Raw genomic sequence first — 23,690 nt, 5'->3', positions numbered from 1 at the left:
AATTTATACCTCTGGCAAGCTGGTACTCCTAACTGAAATTACGCACTGAAATAATAATTGATGGATGTATTGATAGATGTTACTTGCGTCTCTGTCTCGTGACGGTATATATTAGTTTGGCGCCGTACTTGATTGATTTTTTCCTATAAACGAGTGAAATGCTTGTAAATTGATGGGTCTAATTTCTATATCCAGAAAAATAAATATTTGAATTACTTTGGATGGGCCATAGTACAAATGAGTTGAAAATTTAGGATCCAGTTTGCTGAGCTAGCTTAATATAAATTTTAAGCAATTCTAGTGAAGGTGTAATGAAACTGGAACATCTTTATTCTCTCTTGTTAGACTTACTAAAAAGTAAACACTTCAAAGAAAATGGCAAGTTCAAAGAAATGTCCATGGACCCGCGAAGAAGACATGCGGCTAGTGAATTATATCAGTAAACATGGCATTTGGAATTGGAGCCAGATGCCTAAACATGCTGGTAATGTAGATCTCATCGTGTTCAACTTCTATTTCTAAGATTATGGTTTGTGATGTGTGCTAATCGAGATCAGTATATTGTACTATATGTTTATTAGGTTTGTCAAGGACCGGGAAGAGTTGCAGACTGAGGTGGATGAACTATCTGGATCCACGGGTGAAACGTGGTAACTACAGTGAAGAGGAAGATGAAATCATAATCAGCATGCGTCATGATGGAGCAGGGTATGCAAGTTTTTTTGTTTTAGTCTATCTTTATATCTGCAGTTCAAAGGTTTTGTTATATCAATAAAGATCTTTATTCTGAGATGTGTCTTGATATAATTAGTATTGAACGTCGAACATATTTACATGAAATGCAGAAGTGGAAATTTTGTAAATACTTATGGTACTAATATTTCTTAAGCACCCAATCTAGTTGTGACATATCAATTCCTCTGATTGTTCTTGCTATGTTATTCAGATGGTCTTCAATTGCAGAAAGTCTTCCCGGCCGATCTGATAATGAAATAAAAAATCGATGGCACAGCCGCCTCAGCAAACGGTTAGCCAGCGATATGGTGCAAATCATGAAACCATATAGGGAGCAAATAGTATCAGATTTAAAAGCAATGATGAACAATGACGACTCTCTCATCCCAGAAGCTTCTCAAGTAGAAGTAGCATGTGAAGACTACCCTCTTCCATCACACATCCTAAATATTGGTGGTTTATCGAGCAATATTGCTCCTCCTACATGTGCGGATCCCCACATACGTTTCTGGAGAGACCCATATTCCCTGGAAAACATTTACGACACTGATGAGTATGCAACATATGCCTATCCTGTATTTGGAACGCCAAAGCTTCACGATTGGTTCAGAGAGTCATTCTATCCATATTATCAACAGTTATGAAATTTTGGTTGATTCCCAGTCCAATATTTACACTTGGAATGCGGAGAAAGGAAAGAAATTCAGATCCGCATATGGTATTTTTATTATCACATACATAAACAGATATTGCTCAGCATGAGAAAGCTTAGTGAAAACACTACACTGTATTCTGTATGAAAAAATATGGCACAGCTGGATCATGTTTTACTCGAGCTCTGAAATGGCTTATTTTCGGCAGTTTTTATACTATCTAGTATCTTCCTGTTAATGTTTCTTTGCAACAATTTTATACAACTAAGCATCACCGTGCATGACCTCCGTTATAGTTTCATGTTCAAATGTTAAGATTTATTACTTGTCATGTCTACCGTAACCCACTCTTTAGATAGATTAATACTTTGTAGGGTTAAGTATATTTAGGGTTCCAAATCAGCTGGCTAAATATTATTTACACAAAAAAATATTAATTTGAGATAAATTAAGTCCTAAAATAGGATTATTCTAAACAATATAAAATGAGTGAATATGGACGAGGATACATATATAAAATTTCATGGAGAATTTTTTTTGTTGAACAAACACGTGTTTACGTCAAAGGAATATGTTTTTCCCGAGAGGTGAGACATACACTGGTCGAAGCAAATCCAGAAATTGGCCAAACTTCATTTATAAATCATGAATCTAACGTCAAGCTTTGAGAGTCATCGAAGATGCTGACTTAATTGTTATGGTAAATTGCAGACAATATGTGCTTACACTTTTCTCAACCTCTTGTTACGAATTATTCAATACTAAGACAAGAGTGGCTGACTATGGGCGAAGAACTTAATTGGGGAATGATTGCATGACGAAGAAAGTTCGGATATATGAATAAAGATCGGACCCAAGCAGACAAAGGCGACTATAACCACTGCAATAAGATGATAAAAGCTCAGGGCGGAAACGGGAAACCTCGACTTATAAGCCGGCTAGTATGTCTAAAAACTAAAACTGATCATTCGGAGCAGCGAATTAACTGGAAGAGGTTTCGGCTGAATTGTGCCGGTAAAGCTAGAAAAGCGATAGGAGGAGAATACTGCCAACAATGGAAGTAGTCGTCGGGTATAGCTGGAAAGACATCCGTATATATGGGAATACATGCAATCGGTAGAAATGAATGCAGAGCAGCTTTTTTCTTTCTTTTTTTTTGGCAAGGCCACTTCAATAACTTTGTTTTTTCATAGCGCAAAAGAAAGGAAAATAAAATAGATATACGTTAACTGTTATGACATACAATAGTTCAATAAATTTTTTGGTCGTAGTTAAGACAAATTTTCCTGTCATGTATATTTTCAAACAAGTTTAATTATTTCCTCCGTCCTTCTCAATTTTTTTTACCGTTTTTATATTACTTGACATGCATTTTAAGGTGCATATAAGACATAGTTTCATAATTTATTTTTAAATTTTTATTTTTAATAAAAGTTTAAGCATTAAGTTTTTATTTAAAAGAAAAAAAATCAAAATAATTTATTAAATTATATTTTACGAGAGCATTAAACCGTCCTCTAATGTAAACAATTGAGAGGAGGAAGGGAGTAGAAATTACTGTATACTTAGAGCATCTCCAACGGTGTTGGCTATAATCGTTGGCTAAATTGGACCTGTAAGACGTTATGTAAAATTTACTGAACCTGTAAGACATTTCGCTTCAATGGTATTGGCTATATTGGTTGGCTATAATTTAAAAATAGTATGTTATTAATATTTTAAATTGTTAAAATAGAATATATCAGTTCAATATGGTAATAAATGATGTGCAATCTTCCTACATATTTCTTACAGACCTGTAGAGGTTCGACAAATTTAGCCATCCATAGGAGGTTGGCCAAATTTATAGACAACAGGTCACTATGGTTGGAGTGTGAATTTTTGAAATGGTTGGCTAAATTTTTTATTTTTGGCATGACAAATCACCTTTTAGCTAAAGGGTCTTCATGGTTGGAGATGCTCTTATTCAGAAGGTTAGGTTTTCCGTGAAAACCACAAAAGTCTAAATTAAAGCAGACAATTTAATATTGGTGGCATCATACAATTTAATAGTCCACTATTATCTTGCTCCGTTTATCACAGATGGTTGACTAAAATCTTACTTAAATTAAAATCTTATTAAAAAAATAGGACGGATATTCAATTATTAAAAAATAAACAGGTGAAATCGAAATATTAGGTTAAGTTTTTCATCAACAGTTAGAGTAATTGACGATAGCTGTTGAAATGGCCGACCTCCGTTTGGCTCTTATGACTACAGACGTACAGATGGTGGCGCCATATTTAGAAATGGTGACAACATCTCTCAACTATCCTTTTCACAGCTCCTAGCCTCCTACATAAAACCAAAAAACCTAGCTATACAATGTTTCAAATAATCGAGTACAATTGACGTCAAACTTCCACTTCTGAATTCACACCACAATCACTTTTCTGTTGGTTAATGTAGGTTATTAGATGTAATTAATCACTTGACTGCAGCGACAATAAGTTCATAATTTGACGATAATCATACGACTGGTTTACACACACATGTGTAATTGAACTTGTTTTAGTATGAAGCTGTGTGTGAGGAGTGAGGCCTCTCATTGGACCTTGGTATAATGACAAGATCTCGATTGCAGATTTCTCTAATTGGTATGACTTTTATTTTCCAATAAAACACGCTACATTGCCGACTTGTATGACAGGATTTACTAGTAACAAATTTCTGCTGGACGCCCAATAATTTTAAAGGAGTTAACTTTAAGGGGTCGTTTGGTTCATGGGTACGTGGAATCAGGTATGGAGTTTGTCCATTCCAAACCCATACCGGGTGTTTGGTTGGTAAAAATATAATCTCAAACCCATACCTTAAACCCCCAAGGTATGAGTTTTTGATACCTAGGTGGGGAGGTGGGTATGAGATGGAGGTATGGGTATCCATTCATTTTTGATTTTTTGTCTCTATTTAAGTAATCAAATATTAATGTTTTATACAAAATTAAATCAATGATGCAAAAATATATAACAATAATAATTTTATTAATTTTTTCAATTAATATAAATTAATAACTTATTTTTTACAAAAATTGCATATATTGATTCCAGCACTCAACCAAACACATGATATCATATATGATACCTCAAACCCATATCAGCTTAACCCGATTCCTCATTCCAACCCGATACCACTCTTCGAACCAAACGACCCCTAAAGGATTTACTATGAGGTGTTTGGGGTTATTTCGAATTAGAAAGTGTGTTTTCTCGATGACGACCGAATATTATGAAAATTTCTTAACGGGCTCTTCGAAAAGCTGTATGGATATTTCCTTGCTCCGAGCTTGTAAACTTGGTAAACAGCCCAGTATTATGAACTACTCAAGCCTGTTTGGTGTCTGCTGATCAGCTGATGCCTGATAAGTAGTTTGAAAATTTCGAAGTTTGTAATCCCTCCGTCCTAAAATAGTTATCATATTTGGTTTTGTGCCGGTCAAATTGACTAAAGTTTGACTGAAATTTATTAATATTTTATCAATTGACAAAATAAAAAAATATGTCATCAAAAATAATTTTTAATCTACTTTAAAATGTAATTTTCAGTTTTTTAAAATAATGAGTGATTGACCTATAATTTTTGATCAAATCTTAATCAATTTGATCAACAAAAATAAAAATATAACAACTATTTTGGAACGGAGGAAGTACTATATTTTCGGCCCACATGTTCGGTGATGAGTTCGATCGATTGCTATTGGATCTTATTCTTAGATCAACCAATCTGAAATGCGCTATAGCACATAGCTTACCCACAAACACATGCACCAACCCGCTATAACAAGAAATTTGAATGAGTCGGGTCCGATCTTTTTATACAGTTCTTATTGAAAAAGTTATTTTTTAAGTCATTTTTTAAATTTGTTTACGCATGTACTTTTTAAGATGTTAAATTTATAATTTATAATAAAAATGCTATACTTTTATGGGATTTCATCTAACAAGAAAGAAATGTTATTTAAATATACAAATATTATTAAACAGAATAAAAGAAAAGTAGCATGCTTTTCACTATAATAACTAGAGTGAAATACAATAACTACTCTTGAGTTAAGAGTGCAGCAGGGATCAAATACACTATAAATGGATGGATCTCAAAACTTCACTGACTAGTTACTCACCCAAGATTTCATCGACACATTTGCAGCAAGCAAGAAATCCACAGCCGTCGCATTCAAATAAGAATGCATAACTGAATTCATGCTTGCAGTAAAAACAGATATGCACGGAAGATTTCATTCCTTGTGGCCTCTTTAAAACCAATGCAAATGTGTGATTTTCATCATTAAGCCTAAGTTTGATGGTCCCTCCTAACTTGACATTTTCATACTGACGGACGCAATCACAGTGATAGCCACGATCACATTCGTCACAGTAATAAAGCCAAAACTGATTGTTAACTCGTTCTTCACATATTTGGCAGTATAATACTCCCTCGTAGAAGAATGGAGGTTGTCTCAAGGTTAAGAGGTGAGGATCGTACTTGTGCGTAATCTTACGTGGGTAAAATGCACTAAGTATATGAATCTGGAAGTCAGTGCAAGTCATACATGCATATTGCATGCCTTCACCAATAAGCAATTTGCTTGCACTACATTTGGATTTGTCAGATCGATACATAGTAAGGGAGTGTTGCTTGTGAGATTTGTGTTTGATCCTTTTGGGCAAGAATGCACAACGTATATCAACTTTGACATCACAACTCTCACAGTGATAGTAAAAGCCGTTGGTGGGGAAGCTGCAGACTCCACATTTCACAAATTTATAGAATCTATCTGTCTTCCGGAGGAAGAGCAGATGCTCGGGGTGAAATGTGCATGCTCCTATTGGCAACTCCTTCGGTAACTTAGTGGCACATAGGGGATGGAGAAAGAGAGCACATTGGATACAAGCGTAGTAAGAAAGATGAAATTCAGAAATGGGTTGAATGCACCCATCGCAAATCATCACTCTTCTGTCATCTGAATTGTCTTCGTTATCATTCTCACTGCTGCTTATGAACTGGAATTTTTCTAATGGATGGTTGTGACTCCAGTGCTCTTTAATGATGTCTGGATCATTACTTTGAAAGTCAACTTGGAACCGGCAACAGTTACCTGAAAACAGGTCAAATAGAGATTTTTCGCTGGCCAGAGGAAATTGTACCAGACTAACTGTGTCAGTGTCGGACACTGCGCTCTCTTCATTACTGAATGCAAAAAACGGAAGTTATAAGTTAGGGGATGATAACGCTTTTATACAATTTTATAGCTCATGAAAGAGTAGAAATCAACCAAAAAAAGCAAAATGCAGTCAGAACAATTTCGATCTACTCGATCAAAGAGTCAAGGGTACTTACTACTTTATAGCACATCGCATGTGCACAAAAAATTGGCATTTTTGACAATAATACATCCAGTTGCTTCGGTAAACACGATAGTGGCAGATGCCACATAATTTACGAAAATTGCGATGAATATTAGGAATGGAGTAAATGAGACTGATAGGGTGATTGTGATAGTTAGGTTCAGTCACAAGAGGCGCCATAGCACATCCCTTGTGGATCCAAAAGTCACAGATGGTGCACACATACGAAGAGTCCTTACTTTCGTCTCCACAAGCATCACACTCAAACAACGCATTCCTCGGCATCAATGTCAGCGGGTGCTCCCAGTGGCCAGCATGAAGAAGCTCTCTCTGTTCAAAAGAACAGATTACACACACATCAAAGTCACAATCTTCACATGCATAAGCCAACGACTTCACATGGCGACTACAAATATCACATGAACAATAATCACGTAATTTCAGAACAAGCTTGTGATCTTTGTGCTTATAGTGAACAATACTTGTGGGTAGTTCTGCGCAGCTCTTGTGCAGGTAGTAATTTTCACAGTCCTCGAAAATGTCACGACTAGTGCAAATATATGTAGCAGAGTCTCCAATCGATCTGTCGCAAACATAGCATAAAGCACCCCTTGCAATTACATCATCGTTCTGTTGTAGTACTAGTGGATGCTCATGAGATGAGTGCTCCACGAAAGAACGCATCCCATGTTGGACATTTGTGCTGTCCATTTAGGTGTTTGATTTACAAATAGGATGGTTACTTGTGTTTACTTTGATTTAGAAATAGGATGGTTACTTGTTTTGTACTGGGTTGAAATTTATAAAGAAATACGAGTAAATGTGACGGGAGCTCTAGTAGTATGCTGTGATACACGTTGCCGCAACTCTCTTTTCTTTTTATCTGGACCGCCCCAAGCTTTTCAAATGGCCCTTCCTCCTTTAACTTTAGTTTTCCGGTCCAGCGACATTTGTTCAAAATCTTCCTTAACACTCACCTTTGACTTTCTACCTTTTACTTTTTTAAGTTGTTAAGCAAAGCAAGATTATAAATTAAATATTCATAACTTGTACTCCCTCTGTCCCCCTCATTTGTTTACAGTTTTTTCACACTGCTCGACACGCATTTTAATGCGCATATAAAACATAGTTCTATAGCTTATTTTTAAATTTTTTCTTTTTTGTATAAAAATTTAAACATCAAATTTTTATACAGAAGAAAAAAAAGTTCAAAATAATTTACCGAACTACGTTTTACGAGAGCATTAGAATGCGTGCCGAGCCCCCATCCCCCAATGTAAACAAATGAGGGGGACGGAGGGAGTAACTAATAGTTAAACAAAATTAAAAGGGAAATAAATTTTTTATAGATAAATACTATTTTATGATTTCTGAAAAGAGCTGATCTGCTAGCTTTCTTTAAAATATATTTAATTCTACATGCCTTTTCTTTGAAAACTGATTGACTTTGAATATAAATGAAAATAATTTGATTAAAGTGTTGTACATATATTACTAGATTTTCTACATATTGTTTGATAATAAAAATTTACATGACACATTTAAAATTTATACACTAAAAGTAGAAACTTTCTTATTTATAAGATAAAGTCTAAGATCTATAAAAAGTACCGTAATTTGATTCAAAATTTTCAGAATTTGTTATTTGTATAAGTCATATATATTTAATAGAGTTAAAAAGTGATTAAAATTAGAGTTATGTCATTAAAATATTAACTTATATTTATGGTTTTTTCCATAAATTATCAAGTTTAAAAGATTTTTTTTTAAAAATACTGTTACTTTTTAATTAACAAATTACAAAAATATTATGTTCCAAAAAATATTTGCAAAAATACGTTGCCATATAGAAACTGCTATAAAACTTATATGAAACCATAAATGCAACTTTGAAAAAATTTGTTGAAAATTACATTTAATTGTAAAATAAGTTGCAAGTGACTGCATATGAGGAAAAACAGACGAGTGCCCCCTGCATGCCAGTATTAATATCATAAATAACCACAAAATCAACTAAAAACGATCTTAAAATCAATTAAAAACAACCACACCCCCTAACCACAAACTCTATCTCCATTTGTCATACATCTTCGTCATCTTCATCAACTCCGACGTCGTCTATGTCTCTCTCGACACTCCATTTACGTCTCCGTATTCATAGTATATTCATCTCCAATCCAATCACTCTAATTAAAATCTCGTAAATCGAAGACTAATGAACTCAATTTGAAAATAGGGAGATAAAGATAAAAAAGAATCCAAGAGTCCAGATGAAACGTAGGAATAGGTAGTCTAATGTTGTTTGCATATAGTCAAGAAGATGAGAAAAGTACAAAGAATGTTGTAAAAGTGAAGTAAAATAATTCTAAACCTAAAAATATAATGAAATTTTATGAACTCTAATTCTGTAAATTGTTTGTTTAAATCCGTACTTCCAGTAAATTCCCTTATATTTAAAACTCTTTTGATATTCAATAAAAAATATAAATTACTTTTAAAATCATAATTAAATTATTTCAAATAATTAAAATATTATGTTTACAAAAATCTGATTATCTTTTAAAATTTATAAAATGATAAATTTCATAAAAAATAATGTATTTTATATACTTAAAAACCTCTCCACAATTTATGATGTTTTAATTTTATACTCAAATTTTAAAAACTCTACATGAGGAACTGAAATCAATTATAATTTATTAAAATTTAAAATATGAATGAACTACTTAGATTGTCTGTCACTGATTAACGTACAACAAGGAGTATACTTTTATTAGGTATTGAAAAGAAAAAGTAAATACAAGTGAGTACAAAAGCAAAGTAACAAATTAAATCAAAATAAGTATATTGAAAGTTAAAGCAATTAGGCTGCCAAACAAAAAAAGCAAAAGCTGACAATTTTGTTGGTAAAAAAGTGATAATTTCTGTTTTGTTGGAGATTGAAACTATTCACGAAGATTAAATTATTCAATTGTTTCATGTTTGTTAAAACGAACAAAACGCGTGTTGTACGTTATAGGTATTAACATATCAACCCATTTTCAAAATTCATTTTCTAATATATTATCATGAACACTTACTTTTTAACTACTTTAAATTTTTTAAAAATTCAAATTTGACTACCATTATTTCAGCTCAACACAGAATTTACATTCAAGAAAAGTGTAAAAAATAGAGTTATATTTTAATATATATTATTAAAACAAATTAAAGCTATATTTTATAATTTGATAAGATTTGATATATTATTTCAAATTCTCAATTTTATACTATTATTCGAACATCCTAAATTTTAAATGAATGAAATTCAAATTCATTTTTCTTATATCGATCATTTAATCAAACTAGTTGAGAAGCCGCGCGTTGCGGCGGCCTATAAAATTTATTGGACTATAATTCATGGTGAAAAAATGAAAATAAATTTTTACACGTAATTAACAATTTAAAGCACGAAGAATCTTAATTTTATTTGTGTTTTTTTAGTCATGTTCTTACATTGTCACCTTCCTCCAATTTTTTTAGATTGATTACTCACAAAAACATCTAACTTAAATCCGTGAGATAGCGGTCTATAACTACCCTTCCTTGTAACAAACTTTATTTTTTAATACTGTATAAACATGCTTCACTTAAAAGTTGCTTGAACGGAGCAAATAGATAATGCATGAATAATATTTTCCTATATACAAAATAAATCATATAAAAATTAACAACAACAAACATGTCCGATGAACAAAACCAACAAACATACATCACTAATAGTTATTCTAGTGATATCATCCATCAATATCATGTCAAGATTATATTCTTCTCCCGTATTTGAATTTGTCGTCTCCCACATAGTGGTCTATAACTACCTTTACTTGCAACAACCTTTATTTTTCATCGAGGAAGAGAACTATCACCAGAGAGAGTTAGAGTTGTGATATTGAGAGAGAAGAGGTTTAGATGATTCAAAACCCTGCAACCTACAGGGGTATTTATAGGTGCAGAGAGACTTGTGTGCTACTCTTTCCCATAATTAAATAATGCGAAACAAAATCAGATTAAAACTTTCAAGATACTGTATTCCATAAATAATCTGAAACAAAATCATATTCTGATACTTGCTTCTAGTATATCCGAAACTAAAAAAGGTAGTTCTAATTTTTGATATTTTTCATCCAAAAATTCCAGAAAATTAGAAAAATAGAACGGAGCGATGTGAGAGGTTTTCATCCAAAAATTCCAGAAAATTAGAAAAATAGAACGGAGCGATTTGAGAGGCGCCACCTACACGCCCCTCGCTTCTCCTTTATATAAGTATATTGATTTTATTATAAATGAATTAAAATTTCCAAACACGACATAAATATATTTTCATACATAATTTAAAATATAGGATTCATTCTATATACAAGGTTTATGATGGCCTTCTTCGTGGAATACCTTCAATCACTTATCTAATGGATTTAATTTTTTTTTTCAATATTTTTATGATGAAATTAATAATTTCAGAATTTAAAATATTAATGTTCATAATTTTACAAATTTATAATTTATACCTTTTAAGATTTAAAATAAGATAATTTTGTTAACTTCTTTCTTACATGCGTGTTTTATCAAACATTTTAAATTTAATGAAAAAGTATCGATAAATAAAGTCACCATGGATAATTTTAAGCAAAAGGCTTATTATACAATTAAATTAAATTAAATTAAAATAATACTTAAATATTAATACAGTTTCTGAGAAAATGTGTCACATATAATTAGTATATTATAAATTAGGATGCTACTCTACATTAAAAACTCATTTATGGTGTTACAATGAGGATTCGGGTTAGGGTGGCATTTTCAATGGTCGAATCTTGTACAATATTTATATTTATAATAATAGAATTTATTTATATATTCATAATTTAATACAACTTATTTTTTAAAAATGTCATTAGTGTCTTAAATACTTTGACTTATAAATTATATAACAGTTATTTTTAATATATAAAAACTAAATTAAGATTTATTTTGGATTTTCAATAATATTTTACATATTACTTTTAATTTTAATAAACTATGTAATAAATTATAATCGAAAATGAAAAATGAATCAACAAAGTGGAAAAAAATACCTGAGGTGGGTAATGAATTATTAGGTTAAGTAAATCTAAAACTAAAAAAATGGAAAAAGAATAATTATTTATAAAACAAATGCAATGAGGCTAAACGTTTCTTTTTATGTGTGTTTGGAGTTTTTTTTTGACGAACAATAAGATTTTATTGTAAATAAAATAGTGTAACACAGCCGGGACAACCCAAATTGACAACTACAACCTGATTCTGAAACAAAAAACGAGTTAAGCAAATAGTGCTTTGTTTTCAGATTGCTTAATAGATAAAATATAAAAATTCTTGATAATAAAAATGATTACAATGGTTAACATCACCACCATTCCAGATTTGAATCGAGTAGCCTAGATCTCCCAATACACCGTAAAAATCATTCGCAGCATGACGCAAATCAAAAACACAACAAAACATACACCCCTAGATTGGGGACAATCAACAACCCAAAAGGATGGGTACGGCAACGAGATCACTCTTAAAAAGAAATTAGATCTCGATTTTATTAAAAAACTAATAAATAGAAATAAAAGATTCAGAAACGGAGAAAATGGGATGAGAGGATGGTTGAGCGGATGTAGGTAGCGGTGACGGATGGATGAAAGTTATGGATGACGGTCGACTCTCATTCGTAAAGTTTTTCTTAAACTTTTTTATCAGGTTGTTCTTTTAATTTAAGTATGTTTGTTAGGAGTTAGGTAAGTAAACTTGTGTTCATAACACACAGGTCTCTGAGTAGGGCGAACATCTAGGACACTGCTATCTCAATCAAAAAATAGTATACAACGATAAATTTATATATTTATATATTTACATGTATTTGAATTAATTGTGATATTAATCTTTAAACAATATTTATACTATTATATAATTTTAATGTATGTAAAATTTTCTTTTATAATCTTGAGAGTCAGGGGTATAATTTTTAATATTGGCAGCCAAATGGTCGTCCTGTCAACACCTTAACAAAATTTCACTGTAGAGGATCAAAAGGATGATTAAAAGAATGGCTCTTGTAAATTGAGTTAAATTAAACCTATTTTTTAATCGTTTCAGACTTATGAGTACTTGACAATTAAACTTTCCTGGAAAAAGATACATCAATTCATCATCAGGACGTAGTAATAAATATCCTTTAATATCTAGTTAAACTCTCGAACACAAACCTCACCTCACCGGAAAAACCTCTCGAACACAAACCACAAGTCTACAACAGCTCTTATATATATATGTTTTCGATTCCTTATCTCCACTGAGACTTTGCCAATAGAAAAGAAAACCCTCAAAGTGCACAGTAATTTGAAGGAGTTGGCCTTGACGTTCATCTGCAAGACTACTACAACCATTATACACTGCTGTTCATCTGTAAGATTCCTATTATGATCTCTCATTTCTTTCTTATATTCTTCATTGGATCACTTTCTGGATTTGTATTGAAAGGATCTTGATGCATGTCAGGTCAATTTGCATCATGTTGCTTTCTTTTTGTTACCAGCAACATAAACAATTCCACCAATTAAACATTCTTTCCATATAGCTAAACAATTTGCATATAGTCCCCTAGACTAAAAATTCATACATTAAAGTCCCACAACTTTTAAGTATTTTTTTGTTGGATTGTTTTGCTAAATATTACTGTAATATTACTCTAGCACTTCATTCCCTAAAATTTGGCTCCATGTATTCATTTATATTTTCACCTGTGTATTAGTGTATAGTCAATTTTTAAACCCATTTTCTCTTAGCATATATGCATCCTGGTTGGCCCAACACTGTTAACCCGGGCCCAAAACCCTCCAAGAAGTTTAAATTTATGTAAGAACGAGGCCACGTTCACGATGGGGGCAACTTCAAGTTTAAACGCAGTCTCCAATCTTGTTTTAACCTGTATTATAAATTAAAATTAAAATTTAACATATCGATAATTTTTATATCTTATATTACAATATATCATTTGTATTATATTTTAAAAAATTAAATTAAATTATATTTAATGAAATAAAAAACAAATATATAAAAGAATATTTGAAAATTTTAATACATGGCTTGGCTGATGTTATACATAATACATCATGGGAGTTTATTATTGGAATGTGAATTTTTGAGAAGATTATATATAAGTTTATTTTTGATATGATAACTAAATTTTTAGTTAAAAATTTCGTATGACTGGAATTGTTCATATACATCTCTAAAATAGTAAAATGTATTATGATTATATTTAGAAAAAAAATTATCAAACTGTTCAATTTATTTTCTTCTTATAGTTTCTTGCATTGGTAGTAAACTATTTTAGAGCCTAGTGGTTATTTAATTTTTTTTAATTATACAGTAAATTTATATTAATTAAAGTTAACAAAATCTAAATTAAAGTTAATAGGATGTCATATTTTAAAGTATTTTATTTTATTTTTCTTATTTTGAAGATAAATTTAAACCAGTGACTAGATCATAATTAACAGGAAGTGAGAAGCAACTGAACCAAACGAACGTGATATATGGCTGGACGCGATGCATGGATATCGCTGTGGAGTACATGGGATATTCGGATTTTTGTATTCTTAAGTCTTTTAGTCCAAACATTCTTATTTCTAGCTGCTCCTCTACGAAAGAGAACTTCAAGTATTTGGGTCATCATTCCCCTTTGGTTAGCATACTTGCTGGCCGATTGGGTTGCTGACTATACACTTGGACTCATAGCAAGAAGCAACAGAAGTTCTTCGACGAGCGCCATGAATACAACCTCCACAGATGATGGCCTTCAGGCATTCTGGGCTACATTCCTATTATCACACCTAGGTGGTCAAGACAATATAACTGCTTCAGCTCTCGAGGATAATGAGTTGTGGCGTAGGCATGTTTTAAACTTCATAGTTTCGAGTATTGGTGTGTGTTATGTATTTATTAATGCCCTTCCGGTTAAAGAATATCTATGGATACCAACAACCCTCATGTTTATAACCGGGGTGATCAAATATTTTGAGCGCACACGTTCTCTGTTTCTGGCAAGTGCCAGTAGCTTTCGAGAATCCATGATGCCGCAACCAAACCCAGGGCCTGACTACGCCAAACTCATGTATGTGTACAAGTCGAATGCAGCGGCTGGAATTCCGACACGCATTGAGCTGCTTCCACAGCCGGATAGAAACCCTTTGCTCTCCCAAACATATAAGAAACACGAATTGACTGATTTGCAAGTGGTGCAGTATGCTTTTAGGTTCTTTATGGCATTTAGAAGACTTGCTGTTGATCTTCGTTTAAGTATCCCTGATCGAAATGAGAGCCAAGAATTCTTCCTTGCGAGATCAGCTAAAGATGCATTCAGAGTGGTCGAGGTGGAGCTGCTTTTCCTTTATGAAGTGCTTTTCACCAAGCTCCCTGTGGTGTACGACAGCAAAGGATTCTGCCTCCGGGGTTTCTCATCCTTTGCAGTTATCATGTCCTTGCTACTCTTCTATCAGATGGAGAAGATGAAATTTGAACAACTCGATGTGGCCTTCACGTACACTCTGTTTACTGGAGCAATTGTGTTGGACTTGATTGGATATACTATGCTTGTATTCTCAAACTGGACCTTTGTCCACCTCATGAACAATTCACCAGATAGATACCAGTCCCTTTTTCAATTCATATGTGGTAGGATCCGTAGCTTGTTGCTAAGAATAAATATGAGTAGATTTAAGAATAAAAATTCCTGGTTTACCTTACCCATGATGCGCCGCAGGTGGGGGGAATCTATGGCAACCTTTAGCTTGCTCCAGTATTGCCTACACGAACGTCCTAGAAAGAGAGAACTTTTTATTGGTTACCTGGGCCTTACCAACTTCTTTGACGAGATTGGGTATGTTAATCACATAAGGTTCAATGTAACATTAAGAGACTTCATCTTCACAGAGCTCAAAGAAAAATCTGAGTTGGCATATGATTTGGAGACTGCTAAAGAGATTACTTTAGCCAGAGGTGAATGGGTGCTTCTTATAGAAGATTACGGTCATAAACAATTACATCCATTTCTGGTTGGTGTTGACTATGATGAGAGCCTTCTTTTATGGCACATTGCTACTGAAATTTGCTTCCATGACAGAAAAGATGAGCCTCTGAACAAGGACTATCGCATAATTGCCAAGACAATTTCAGATTACATGATATATCTTCTGGTTATGAGGCCTGACGCGATGGCTGGTGTGGTCAGCGTGGGGCTAACAAGGTTTCAAGATACATGTGCTGATGCGAAAAGATTTTTCAGAAGCAGTAAACAAGAACTCAGAAAGCCCGGGTTTCAGTTTAGAGGAATAAATGATCCAACAATGCTTCAAAGGGCATGTGAAAGTATTCTAAATGTGGAGACGGTGGTTAAACCAGTCACTCTAAAGGGCGATGAAAGCAAATCAGTATTGTTTGATGCAGCCATATTGGCCAAAGAGTTAAAAGCATTGCCACGCAGGAATAATAGACATCAGATAGAGGTGGATAAATGGTTCATAATGAGCAAGGTGTGGGTGGAAATGCTTTCATACGCCGCAAGGGGCATCAGGGCAGATACTCATGCACAACAACTTAGCAGAGGTGGAGATCTTATTACTATTGTTTGGTTATTGATGGCTCATTTTGGCCTGGGAGAAGAGTACCAATTAACTCATGATCATGAAAGGGCAAAGCTGGTGGTGGGAAAGTAACTTGCAATTTGTTGTCTTCATCTTCTTTTACTCTCAATGTACCTGTTCTTTGCTTTCTAATTTGCCTATGCACTATAAATGATTTCTGTATAAGGAGATTAATCTGTTGTTACTTATTAGCTCTAGGTAACCTGAGTGGAAACGAATTAAACAAGGTGACACTGCAGTATCACTTTTGACTCAGAACTCTGAAGTTATCCACAGTTTACCCATGCAAATATTCTGTTTTTAGTTTTTACAAAGACAATCTGGTTGCTGCTTAGAAAAAATTTGTTCATTGTTTCATTTACATCCAAAAAGTCTCAGGCAGTCATCATCATAACATTTGGTGGTGCTTTTCTTTTCATCCAGATGAAGATAGATAATGAATATCTTAGAGCAGTCACATTGGATACTTCATCCCTATCCTTGTATTCTTACTAAATTTAGTAATTCTCCAAAATTATTTTTATGAATTTAAAAATCTTCTACATCTCATTTCCCATCCTATCTTACCCCATCCCTATATTCCTTTTTATATTATTTTTTTCTCTCACTTTCATTTACTATCTAATCAATTAGACCTAAAAATAAAACTAGAAATGAAAGGAAAGAGAATGGGGAATGTACAGTGAGTCCCAAATAGGAGGTTTTAGTTTTTGTCCCTAAAACTAAACCCTATTTTAGGGTTTCGGATGGGATTACAATTTTGGTAAAAAGTTAAGAAATATGTTAAATTATAGGAATAGGAAACATATGGGAATGCTCTTAGATACTTAGACTCATAAAAATATGATAGTGAAAATTTCCAATCTATTAAAAAATCTTCAATTAATTTTTATTGAATATTTTCACCGATTTATCGACCATTTAACTAAAAATCTCTGACTTGCTTAAAAAACTTTCTAATATTTTTTATATAAATTTTTAATTAATAGATCAATCCAATAGTTCCGATCTCCAATCATGGTAAAAGTGCGGAGTCGAGGAGAAGCTCGGGCCTATGAACAACAGTTGATCGTGAGATCGTCTCTGGAAACTCGTAAACAAAACATACCTTATAATAATACTGCCTCAACATCAAAAATAATAATTTTATTTTTATTTGATTTGGTCAAATTGATCAAGTTTTGACTAATAGTTACTAAAAAATTATATAATTAGAAAATTTTAAAATTTATATCACTAAAAAATATATTTGATCCACTTTAAGCTATATTTTTCAGTTTTCCAAAATTATAAAAAAGTAATTTTATATAAGATCAAAAGTTAGTCAATTTAAATATTGAGAAGTCAAATGAAATTATTATTTTGATATTAAAGAAGTATTATTGAAATATCTCTCTTTTAAGTTTTAACACAGAGACCAGAAATAAATAAAATAAATTGCCAAACACTAAATATAAAATATTAAATCTTACTAAAAAAATATTTTAAATCTAATTTATTTTATGCCGCAGGAATAAACCCATATGTCCAGAAGCGCAACAATTATACAAGTACTCAACACATCATGTCCACTTCATCTGCTTACATTAATAAGCAGTGGGTGTTGACCCTGGACAGGAAGACTTTGAGAAGTCTTTGGCCCTGATGTTCATCATCTACAATCTTCACAACTCCCTCTTCACTTGTAAGATTCTTCACTGGCTCTGTTTCAACATTCAGGACATAGACATACAGAATCTTGTAAGTAACTGTTCCTTCATCTTTCTATGAACTTGCTGTCTTTTCACTCACTAGCAAGTAGCAACTCTACTGTATCTTACCAAGCATGCTTTCTATATTCAACAATTTGTATTGTAGTCCCAAAAAATCTGAGATCTATTTTGTGGAAGTAAACTCCATTCCATGAGTTAAACTTCAATGGAGAATATGATATGTAAAATGTACCTGCCTGTAATATAGAGGTAAAGCTTAATTGGTAAAGTTTGGAGCTTCTCAAAAATAAAAAGAAAAAAAAGGAGCTTATTTTTACTTTACATTGACCTTATCTAGCAAAACTTTGTCTGGTAGATGGTAATTTCAATAGTAGCTAGGTCTGGTAATTGGGCTTGCAGAAACCTCATAGTAATTTTTATGTGACGAAAATTTGGAGTTGGAACTTGTAGGAGGTAGTTATGTCATTCACACACAGCTATCAAGGATTTACTTATATGAATATATCTGAGCTTTGAACTTTGAGAAATTTAAAACAAATCGTCATCAAGAAATGCTGAGTCGATATTGACAATAAAATTTTGAAAATTGAAATTGCAAAGAAGTAATAATAATACTTGGCAGAAAAACTGAATAACATCAAATTATAAATATGTTTTCTGGATTAGGCTATTCATTTTGTCCTCTCATCAAGCCACTTCTTGATTAAAATTGATACCTTTTTTTGTCATGTGTTCTGATTCTGCTTGTGCTTTTTAGCACAAAATATAACCAGGTTGATAGAGCTAGCAAGATAATCGGAACGAAGGTAGTATGGCTGAGTCATCTGACCCGATACCTGAAGCTTGGAAGTCACTATGGGATAAATGGGATCTTCGGTCTTTCATCTTCATAAGTCTTTTCCTCCAGACATTATTAGTTTTAGTTGCTCCTTTGAGAAAGAGAACATCACGCAGCTGGATCATTATGCCACTTTGGTCAGCATACTTGCTTGCCGATTGGGCAGCTAACTTTGCAGTTGGACTCATTGCCAGCAGCAATGATGACTCAACATCAGGAAGCAAAAAATCTACAGATGCTGACCTTTTGGCATTCTGGGCTCCATTTCTTTTAGTACACCTTGGTGGTCCAGACACCATAACTGCATTTGCTCTGGAGGATAATGAGTTGTGGCTTAGGCATTTATTTGGCTTGTTATTCCAATGTGTTGCCGTAGTTTATGTTTTTATACAAGCCCTTCCAGTTAAAGAAAACCTGTGGATCCCAACATTGCTCATGTTTTTAGCTGGGGTCATCAAGTATGCTGAACGCACACGTTCACTTTATCTTGCGAGCGCTAGTAGCTTCCGAGACTCCATGCTTACAGAACCAGATCCAGGGCCAAACTATGCTAAGCTCATGGATGAGTACTACTCAAAGAAAATGGCTAGACTTCCAACATGGATAGAAATGCTTCCCGAGCCAGATAGAGTTGTTAAGGCTGCCAATATTTTTAAACCCGGTGAATTGACAAATTTGGAAGTGGTGCAGTACGCTTATCGCTATTTTGAGACATTTAAAGGACTCGTGGTTGATCTTATATTCAGCTTCCGTGAACGCAACCAGAGTCGAGACTTCTTCCTTGCAAGAACTGCGGAAGATGCATTCAGAGTGGTAGAGGTTGAGTTGAATTTTCTCTATGAAGTTCTCTTTACCAAGCTCCCTGTAGTATACGATAGGCTGGGATACTGCTGCAGGTGTTTTTCCTTCATTGCAGTAATCATGTCCTTGGTACTCTTCTACCACACGGATAAGGAGAAATTTGAAGGGTTTGATGTGGGGGTTACTTACACTTTGCTAATTGGAGCAATTACACTGGACGTGATTGCATTTATTATGCTTGTGTTCTCAGATTGGACTGTTGTTGCACTTCGGAAGTCACCGGATCAAGTCACTTCAAGTACTAAATCCAGATCCCACAGGATCCTTAGCTGGTTGCTGAAAATAAAGACTAAAAGATTAAAGTTGGATTCTCTACCTATCCTTTCCCGCAGGTGGGGTGAAACTATGTCAACATACAACGTGATTTCTTATTGCTTAAACAGACGTCCTAGAAAGAGAACAGTTTTATATGAATATGTGGGCCTTACTACCTTCTTGGATGAGATTTGGTATGTTGAACGCATAAGATTTTACCCTAGATTAAGAGACTTCATTTTTGAAGAGCTGAAAGCTAAGTCTCTGATGGCGGATGATTTGGATACTTCTAGAGAAATATGTTCAGCTAAAGGTGAATGGGTGCTTCGGATAGAAGATTATGGTTGTAAAGAACTACTTCCATTTGTTGTTGATGTTGACTACGATGAAAGCCTTCTTTTGTGGCACATTGCTACCGACCTTTGCTACAATGATGAAAAGGATAAGCCACAAAATAAAGCTTACCGCGAAATTGCCAAGCACATATCAGACTACATGATATATCTTCTCGTTATGCAGCCTAACATGATGGCTGCGGTGTCAGGCATCGGGCTAATAAGGTTCCGAGATACATGTGCCGAGGCCACAAAGTTTTTCAAGAACAGTAATGTAAGGCTTAGAAACTCTTGGTTCATTTCTTGCTGTGGAGGCAGTATAGATCAAGAAGTGTTGCTGGAGGCTTCTAGACGTATTCTGGCTGTCAATACAGAAGTACCACCAATTACTGTCAAGGGGGATAGGAGTAAATCTGTTTTGTTTGATGCAGCCATACTGGCCCATAAACTGAAGGAGTTACCACAGAAAGAGATCAATAAAGAAAAGGTAGATAAATGGTACATAATAAGCAAGGTATGGATAGAGTTGCTATCATATGCTGCAACTCATATCAGGTCAGACTCTCATGCACAACAACTTAGCAGAGGTGGAGATCTTATTACTATTGTTTGGTTATTGATGGCTCATTTTGGCCTGGGAGATCAATTTCAAATAAATGAAGGCCATGCTAGGGCAAAGCTGATTGTGGGGAAGTAGCTTACAAAATGTCTTCCATCTGTTGTTAATAAATCCGCTGATGCTGTCAAATGCATTTCAATTAATTGATAAAACTGAATAGGTATGCCAATATTTTCATTATTTTTCTTTCTAAATTTGAAATTGTAAATATTGGTGCCATGGTTTTTATAAGTTTGAGATGATAGTCTCCATTCGATCCCAGACAGATTGGCTACTATTATGGTATATTCTGCTATCTCTGAGATTGTTGGTTTTTCTGAAAGTTCTGGGGTGTGCCAATGTCACAGTGCAGGGTACATATTTGTATATGAAAGATTTGCAAAAAAGAGGCATTTAACTCAATATATACATGCTATGATCTATACGTATCAACTGTCATCACCGATTGTTTGATACAAGAAAGAAGAAGATAGAATCTAACTTGAGTGCACAACTGTAATTGATACTCCTGGAGTCTGGTTCTGGGATGCATATATTTTTGAAGTTGATTCAAACACACACACACACACCGAGTTTTGTTCTATTAACTCGCTCAGAACTCCCAACCTCACTAGAGGCGGAGAGAGTGATACCACCTGGCCAAATGCCAAGGATGCACTCATTTTCACATCATTTGTAAGCAAAGAATGATGCATCAAAGCCATATAAACACACATAATGTACTCTATAGGCCTTTCCCTTCGCTAAAATCACAATCCAACCGCACTTTGTACACGAATTCTTTGGGCACTGGAAAGCAAACGCAAGCAACTACATTTTACTATTTTAGTAAGACAACATTGCTTCCCTTTGTAGACTTTGTAAGCTCCAGCACCAGCACGTCCAGGAAGTCCGCAGTCTTACCCTTATTTTTCTAAAAACATTACGTTTATGTAATTGATAAGCGACTATTGTAGTACCCGACCAGGATTCAATTCATTTCCTGCTGCCTGGATCTCTTCACCACCTGGACCAACCATTCTTGAATACACTGGAATTGCACCTGCATTTCCTACCTCATAGTACACTTGTTGTGGTTGGCTCACTCCACTTGGAGTTCTTCTAACATCATATGGATTCATTGTCCTTTCTCTTGCATACACCTGACCCATGCCCGGGACTGGACCCATACCCGGGTTTTGCTGATGGAGCCCCACGGGTATTTGATTGTGACCCGCTGAATATCTTTGCACAAACTGTGCCTGCATTGGTACCTGCTGAATGCCAATGTTTCCGGGTTGGGGACCTGAACCGGGAAGGTAATACATGGGCATGTTTTGTACTCCCGGGTTCGGGTACTGCCCACCTGGTCCATAATGCCACATCGGGTTGTCACCGTACCCGGGTTGTTGTACAAACTTCGGGTCCATGCTTTCGTTAGCCTCTACCGGACTTTGTTTCGGTTCAAAAACTTGCATTTCGGGTCGGGTCTTAACGGGTCGAAGATCCGGAGGCGGCATATAAGTCGGTCCCAAACCCGACGAAGTTGAGCAAAACGGCGACGACACAATTGGAGCAGGAGAGCCCGGATCCGAATTCGACGCATTATCATTCAAAACACGTCGGGTCTTCAACCGGGTCGGGTCATCCGCATTCTCCAATCCAAAAAGATAATCCGGGACTTCGGATACAATCGACGATACCTCAGACCCGACCCGATCCAAACCCGACGCATCCCGCCCATTTAAGGCATCAAAAAACCAATGCTCCCGCTTAGCCGAGCCAGTAAGAAGTGAGCTAAGCGAGCTAATACTACTATTTCTCGAATCAGCATCAGTTGGAAATAAAAATAGCCGAAGCCGAGCCAATTTAGAATGAGGCGCGTGATTCTGCGCTAACCTGTCATACTCATCCATCATGTTCTCAATATCCTCATCATTAGTTATCGTAATAAGAGCATCAAGATCTTGAAGAATGCAAATCAAAATGTATAAGCAAAGAACTTCTGAAAGAATGCTTGATTGATATTTCTGAATGGAAAACTTACAAAACTGAAGAGATAAAAATTACTAACTACATGCTGAAGATAAATAAACTAACATGATCACTAGAAACCAGGAACTGCAGTCCTGATCTTCTCGACTCTCCTAAACCAACTTAACAACTACGACTCCTAAACCACCTCAACTACTACGACCTATTCAAGCTGCATACAAACACCAGCTCACTTATTCAAGCAGAAATATAAAAACAATTTTAAATGTTTAGATTATTAAAAATAATCCAACATATCCTCCCTTAATCTAAACATGGCTGAGATCCCTGATACCCAGTAGTTTACGCATCTTCTCAAACTTGGTGATTGACATGGCCTTTGTCAAAACATCAGCTCGCTGCTGGTCAGTACTCACATGCTTGATTACAATTGAACCATTCTCGACACATTCTCGGATAAAATGATAACGCACATCTATGTGCTTACTACGACCATGGAACACAGGATTTCTAGCTAAGTCAATGGCTGACTTATTATCAATATAAAGAACCACTGGCCCAGCTTTAATATCTGAAATCTGACTGAGTAATCTATGCAACCACATCCCTTGACACG

General features: G+C 34.4%; 5 protein-coding genes across 6 annotated transcripts; 3 read left to right on the top strand and 2 right to left on the bottom strand.

Moving 5' to 3' along the window:
* The first annotated feature begins 287 nt into the window (after nt 1–287).
* On the top strand, nt 288–1,724 carry LOC108207799 (MYB-like transcription factor EOBI). The gene is made up of 3 exons (XM_017378230.2): nt 288–484; nt 582–708; nt 947–1,724. The coding sequence occupies exons 1-3, from the start codon at nt 376–378 to the stop codon at nt 1,377–1,379; spliced, it is 669 nt and encodes a 222-aa protein (XP_017233719.1). The 5' UTR covers nt 288–375; the 3' UTR covers nt 1,380–1,724.
* A 3,663-nt stretch (nt 1,725–5,387) lies between these two features.
* LOC108208201 (uncharacterized) lies at nt 5,388–7,605 on the bottom strand. Its single transcript, XM_017378702.2, has 2 exons — nt 6,766–7,605; nt 5,388–6,615 (listed from the first exon to the last, which is right to left on the bottom strand). Exons 1-2 carry the CDS (start codon nt 7,482–7,484, stop codon nt 5,541–5,543), a joined length of 1,794 nt encoding a protein of 597 aa, XP_017234191.1. The 5' UTR covers nt 7,485–7,605; the 3' UTR covers nt 5,388–5,540.
* A 5,346-nt stretch (nt 7,606–12,951) lies between these two features.
* Nucleotides 12,952–16,668, top strand: LOC108208500 (uncharacterized). Its single transcript, XM_017379030.2, has 2 exons — nt 12,952–13,241; nt 14,339–16,668. The coding sequence occupies exon 2, from the start codon at nt 14,375–14,377 to the stop codon at nt 16,550–16,552; it is 2,178 nt and encodes a 725-aa protein (XP_017234519.1). The 5' UTR covers nt 12,952–13,241; nt 14,339–14,374; the 3' UTR covers nt 16,553–16,668.
* Nucleotides 16,669–18,024: 1,356 nt separating this feature from the next.
* Nucleotides 18,025–21,361, top strand: LOC108209209 (uncharacterized). 2 transcript variants are annotated; one of them, XM_017380006.2, is made up of 2 exons: nt 18,025–18,220; nt 18,966–21,361. In XM_017380006.2, exon 2 carries the CDS (start codon nt 19,004–19,006, stop codon nt 21,176–21,178), a length of 2,175 nt encoding a protein of 724 aa, XP_017235495.1. In that variant the 5' UTR covers nt 18,025–18,220; nt 18,966–19,003; the 3' UTR covers nt 21,179–21,361. The 2 variants fall into 2 exon arrangements, with proteins under 2 accessions (XP_017235495.1, XP_017235494.1); XM_017380005.2 differs by having other exon boundaries at nt 18,950–21,361.
* Nucleotides 21,362–22,022: 661 nt separating this feature from the next.
* LOC135150847 (uncharacterized) lies at nt 22,023–23,047 on the bottom strand. Its single transcript, XM_064088296.1, has one exon. The coding sequence runs from the start codon at nt 22,996–22,998 to the stop codon at nt 22,048–22,050; it is 951 nt and encodes a 316-aa protein (XP_063944366.1). The 5' UTR covers nt 22,999–23,047; the 3' UTR covers nt 22,023–22,047.
* Nucleotides 23,048–23,690: the final 643 nt, after the last annotated feature.

This window comes from Daucus carota, chromosome 2 (genome assembly GCF_001625215.2).
Source record: "Daucus carota subsp. sativus chromosome 2, DH1 v3.0, whole genome shotgun sequence".
NCBI classification, from domain to species: domain Eukaryota; kingdom Viridiplantae; phylum Streptophyta; class Magnoliopsida; order Apiales; family Apiaceae; genus Daucus; species Daucus carota.
The sequence above is the reverse complement of the archived record's forward strand: the minus strand, read 5'-3'. Positions and strand labels throughout refer to the sequence as shown.

What these genes read in the sequence shown, in the direction of transcription:
- LOC108207799 (XM_017378230.2), top strand. Translation starts at nt 376, where the DNA reads ATGGCAAGTTCAAAGAAATGTCCATGGACCCGCGAAGAAGACATGCGG. An exon ending in CCAGATGCCTAAACATGCTG is followed by an intron (nt 485 to 581) that starts GTAATGTAGATC and finishes TATGTTTATTAG; the next exon opens with GTTTGTCAAGGACCGGGAAG. An exon ending in ATGCGTCATGATGGAGCAGG is followed by an intron (nt 709 to 946) that starts GTATGCAAGTTT and finishes TATGTTATTCAG; the next exon opens with ATGGTCTTCAATTGCAGAAA.
- LOC108208201 (XM_017378702.2), bottom strand. Translation starts at nt 7,484, where the DNA reads ATGGACAGCACAAATGTCCAACATGGGATGCGTTCTTTCGTGGAGCAC. An exon ending in ATGCGATGTGCTATAAAGTA is followed by an intron (nt 6,616 to 6,765) that starts GTAAGTACCCTT and finishes TTTTGCATTCAG; the next exon opens with TAATGAAGAGAGCGCAGTGT.
- LOC108208500 (XM_017379030.2), top strand. Translation starts at nt 14,375, where the DNA reads ATGGCTGGACGCGATGCATGGATATCGCTGTGGAGTACATGGGATATT.
- LOC108209209 (XM_017380006.2), top strand. Translation starts at nt 19,004, where the DNA reads ATGGCTGAGTCATCTGACCCGATACCTGAAGCTTGGAAGTCACTATGG.
- LOC135150847 (XM_064088296.1), bottom strand. Translation starts at nt 22,998, where the DNA reads ATGATGGATGAGTATGACAGGTTAGCGCAGAATCACGCGCCTCATTCT.